Source organism: Oratosquilla oratoria, chromosome 31 (assembly GCF_046742065.1).
Source record: "Oratosquilla oratoria isolate Oo_2021 chromosome 31, ASM4674206v1, whole genome shotgun sequence".
Taxonomy (NCBI): domain Eukaryota; kingdom Metazoa; phylum Arthropoda; class Malacostraca; order Stomatopoda; family Squillidae; genus Oratosquilla; species Oratosquilla oratoria.
Genome location: NC_134807.1, coordinates 33,392,663 through 33,397,662, shown reverse-complemented (window position 1 = coordinate 33,397,662; position 5,000 = coordinate 33,392,663). Strand labels below are relative to the sequence as shown.

The following is a 5,000-nucleotide window of genomic DNA, read 5'->3' as shown; positions in this document are numbered from 1 at the left end:
TTAAGGGCTATTTACACGGTCAAACAGTTTGACAAACCCGGTTTGTCAGACAAATGTTTGAAGTGATGTTTGACCGTGTGAATAGGGTATTTGGTTCAAACACGTTTGTCGAACGTGTTTGACAACCAAATACCCTATTCACACGGTCAAACATCACTTCAAACACTTGTTTAACAAACCTGGTTTGTCAAACCGTTTGGCTGTCTAAATGCCCCTTTACACACTCTCCACCGATTTTCTTTACTTGTATGTTTTTCTTTCTTCTTCCTTTTGTTTTTCATCCATGAGTCTTGGGCAGTTGGTGGCGTAGTCAGAAGCATGCTGGTCTCGCCTTCGCTTAGTTGTGGGTTCGAATCCCGCTCTCCTCTCCGATCCCCAGAATCGACTGTGACCTACCCCAACAGACCAAGCGCATAGGACAAAGTTGAGGTCTTGAGCCGCAGCTACTCAGCGCCTCCTGGCGTAGGCTCCTCACCTAGATGATCTTGCATCAATATTTGCTCTATGTATTGGTTCATGTCTCCTTCACGGATGGCGGGCTTGCATAGATGGACGTCGAAGAGAAACAACTCCCTGACGCCCATCTTGAAAAGCCGTCAGCACCCCTTGCTACCACCTGGAAGTACGGCCCCAGGCGGCTGGCATTCGATCTTCGGACCGGGACCAGAGTCTCTATCAGTTATATCTGTATTTGTGCCATCGTTTTACATAGAGCTAACAAGGAGCGCCTTCTCCTCTCCACCTCTTACTGCAGTGGGATGGCGACACGGAAACATTCCCATGTCGATACAAAACAGACCAAATTTTCTTCCCAGAGGGGTCCGAGGACCGTCGCCGGACCCTTTGGGGCTGCGGGTTTCTAGTCAGTGAAACTTGAAGCAACAATAATTTTTTTTTTTGTCTTTCGCTACATAACTCAGGACTATCTTTCTCTATATTCTTCTGTTTTTCCTTTTGTTGTTCTATGGTCTTTCTCAGTCTACATTGTTTTATTCCCTTTTTTCACCAACTCTTTTATATTGATTTCTTCCGACTTGGACTTCTAGTTTATAGTCTAACTTAGCTACATTCTCTCCTTAAATTTGTTTTTTTTTCCTCTTTAAGTTCGTCAATTTCAGCTTCCAGTTCAGCGTTTAACAAAATCACTTAATCCAAAAGGAATTCTAAGTCTTTCATCTTGCCTAATGTCCTGGAAGAAACACTTTATTTCCTGCGGGCTTGATTCTTCCGGCTATTATTTATATGTATAATTTTTCATGTATATTTTTTTCACAAAATTCCTTGCACTTGCGGCGCAAACGGAAGTGTAATGGTTTCGCATTCGTTTGATTGTGGGTTCAAGTCCCACATTTCTCTCCGATTCCCAGCAGCGTCTGTGTGTTACCTTCCCCAGCAATTCTAGTGCATCAGGCAAAGGTGACAGCTTCGGCCGCAGCTACTCAGCGCCTCCTGTCGTAGGCCCCCTCACCACCTTCACATCATGAAAACCGTTGGACCTTCCGTGTTCCTTACCCAGCTAAATCGACGAGAATAAGAAAATTGAAGATTAAGACAAGATGAAGGAAAAAACAACATGAAAAGAAAACTGAAAAAAAGAGGGAAAAGAGTCATAAATTAGAAAAAAGAAAAAAGAGCAGAAGAGAGATTCGCTCTTGTTATCTATGATCTCTGGACCCCCATAGATGATGTTTACACTTTATATCAAGAGTTATTCTCCTAAATCCAGTACTGTTGCTGGTGAACCTCATTCTAGATAGAAATACACTATGTACTTGCTTCCCAATCATGATGCAAGGCTTCACAGTATCTCGCGACGACAAAGCATTTTGTTTTGCTTTGTTAAGAGAGTCTCTCTCTGCAGTAGTGTGTGTGTGTATGTGTGTGTGTGTGTGTGTGTGTGAGTGTGTGTGTGTGTGTGTGTGTTTTTGTGTGTGTGTGTGTGTGTGTGTGTGTGTGTGTGTGTGTGTGTGTGTGTGTGTGTGTGTGTGTGTGTGTGTGTGTGTGTGTGTGTGTGTGTGTGTGTGTGTGTGTGTTTGAACACGCGCGTAGATATATTGGCGTACGTAATTTCATGTACTAGCTTACATGTACATTTATATATGAATGTGTAAAGTCCATCTTTAATTGCTTTTCTTTAATTTCGCACATTGAATAAATTTAAATTCAGATTATTTAGGTCATTGGTTCTCAATTGTTGGTTCAGAGACCTTAATGGGCAATATAATTATCAAATGGGCCGCAATAAAAAAGATCATTGTATTTAGAGGATGCCCGACGATTCAGTTTAGTGTTGAATTGATCTCCAAAAGGCTCGAGAAGAAGAATGTGAGGAGCCTAACACTAGAAGGGGTGTAGCTGCGGCCGAAGCCGTCACCTTTACCTTATGCGCTTTGGCTGTTGAAGCAAGTAACAGTCACTGCTGGGAATCGGAATGGAATGCGGGATTCGAACCCACAATCAAGCGCGCTTCCGAATATGTCACCAGCGCATTAGGCTCAAGAAGAGCGGCATGTGGATATTTAGAACATCATTCGCGGGCCCTACAAAATTATTAATCTCAAAGACGGCCGACTGTTCTATTGTTTGTTAGTTTGCCAGACACTTGTCTTTAACGTGAAATTTACGCATTATCATTACGGTACAGTTATTACCACGTCAGTTCATACTGTTATAAAAAAAATCCAAGGACGTAGATTGAATGAATTCTAAGTTGAGCCTGGGCTTCTTGATTAATTCAAAAGACGGCCGATTATTCTTTTGTTTATTAGTTTGCCAAACATTTAATTTACCCTTAACGTAAAGTTTAGGAGTTATTATCATTATGAAGTTGTTATCACGTAAGTTTATAATGTTATAAAAAATAAAACTCCTAGGACCCTATTTTATTAAATTTGGGGTCGAGCTGCGATTGCCATGACCAAATGCTTCCGTGGGCCGGAGGTTCCCCATCCTTGCATTAGAATCTAGGCTACACATACAGCCCAATATTGTGTGTATATGTTCAATACGATGGTGTTCAAATGTGGGACGGACACCAGCCTGAATGTGGTCATGGGAGACTAAGACACTATCCACCAATTAAACAAAATGATCTGGGTTTTATGAGTATATAGGGGTTATATTTGCATCTGCATACTCGGAAAAAAAAGCACATGAACTCACTTGGTGTCATCGCACAGGCAAGTTTCTAATACGTCTGCAGCATACTGGAGATTGTGTTGCAGAAGCGTTGCCGGAATCTCCCCCAAGCGAAGGCGACGGAGCAGAGAACGTAGTCTGAAAAAAGAAAAATATGCTTATACATGTATGTGTGTATGTATGTGCATATAGATTAGTTATCCGCTACCAAGAAATTGGAAATATAGGAATTTCCCTGTATACTACAATTAGGTAAATGCAATTAAGTAAATATACACCCCCCCTACACACACAAGCGCGTGGAAAGAAAATGTATCATGTTATGAGTGGAGTACCTCAGGGTTTTGATCTAGGGCTTTTTCTATTCATAGTATATGTCAGTGACATTGAATAGAGACTTAAATCTACCTTCTTCAGATGAGTATTTAAGGAGATAATGACACACTAATGCAATAGTTTCCAATATGGATAATAAAATTCAACCTAAGTGGAAAGTTACACACATTGGTAAAAATACTGCTAAGCACGACTAAACATTACCTGGAAAGACTTGGATAATTATATATACAGTAGTTAATGAAAAGGATACTGAAGTAATTATCAGTAGCGACCTTAAGGCATGTAAGCATTGTATTTCTGCCTCACAGAAAAAATACATTAGAATATTGGCATTGGTAGCACAACATTTTGACTTTAAAAGCTCAGCTATCATTTATCAAATATATAGATCATAAGCTTGTTTTTCCATATAGTTTTTACATCTTATTAAATATATACAGTAGATAGGTTGGAAAGAGTAAAGCAGCAAGCCACAAAACCCATACTAAATATAAGAACCAAAACATACGGAAACCCTCTAAAAAATTTGAATCTATTCTATCTAAAAACAATGGAGAATCGGGATGGGGGGGGGGTTGACTTAATGTAAACCTTTAATATTCTAAAGGGAATAGATAACATCAAAATCAAATACATTTTCACACTAAATACTAACTGAACGAGAAATAATGGCCTCAAGTTGTCAGGATGTATATTCAATCTAAAAGTAGGTTGAGACCGCGTTGCTACTAACCGAAGTGACTGAATGCAAAACAGTTAAAAGTTTCAGAATTCACTTGGACAAACACCAATTTGTTTTTCATTAGACTTTATTATGGAGCAAAAGGTCTCATGATGTCCTGATTTATCGTTGTAATTAATTGATAAAACAAAACAGTCATAAAGTACAAAAATATTCACTAAAAGACATATATAACACAAGAAAAGACTTTGTATAACATAGTAGATTAAATATGATATATTAGAAAATACCATATTAAAAGACATTTAGCAAACCACTGCAGTGTTGTGTAGCTGAGGCCGAAGCCGTCACCTTTACCCTATTATGCGCTTCAACTATTGGGGGCAGCTGGGAATCGGAGAGGAATGCGGGATTCGAACCCACAACTAAGTGAATGTGAGATCATCACATTTCTGATTGCGCCATCAGTGCGTTTTATGCCAGAAGAAGAACAAATGATTCAGTGGGGATCTTTTTAGTAGAGAGGAGAAGAACCTCTTGGCTGACCGCCAAACTGATCGAGGAAAGAGGCAAAAGTGAGTGAAAAAGAGAAAAAAATATGTCCATCAAGTGGGAAGTTTCTGTACTAGTTGTCGTTCGTGTCTATGGACTTTGTCTGTCGGCTGTTTTCTCATGTCCACACTGGACCTGTACATATCCTGCAGTGGGTTCGCATTTTTTTCTTCTGTGCTGGCTATGATCACTAACATACCGGGAATAGAAACAATGAGGTTCGACAAGATTATCCTTATGGTACCAGAGGGAAGGGAATTTGATAGAAGTTGTTTGTTGTTGTTATTGT

The 5,000-nt window shown here is 39.8% G+C and overlaps 1 protein-coding gene across 6 annotated transcripts in view; it reads right to left on the bottom strand.

The window, feature by feature from the left end:
* LOC143041508 (dual specificity calcium/calmodulin-dependent 3',5'-cyclic nucleotide phosphodiesterase 1A-like) overlaps positions 1–5,000 on the bottom strand; it is a 629,075-nt gene that overhangs the window by 38,824 nt on the left and 585,251 nt on the right. For all 6 annotated transcript variants that reach the window (XM_076213460.1, XM_076213463.1, XM_076213461.1 and 3 more), the window contains one exon: positions 3,163–3,276. In XM_076213460.1, coding sequence (XP_076069575.1) covers positions 3,163–3,276 — 114 coding nt within the window. The remainder of the gene's footprint in view (positions 1–3,162; positions 3,277–5,000) is intronic.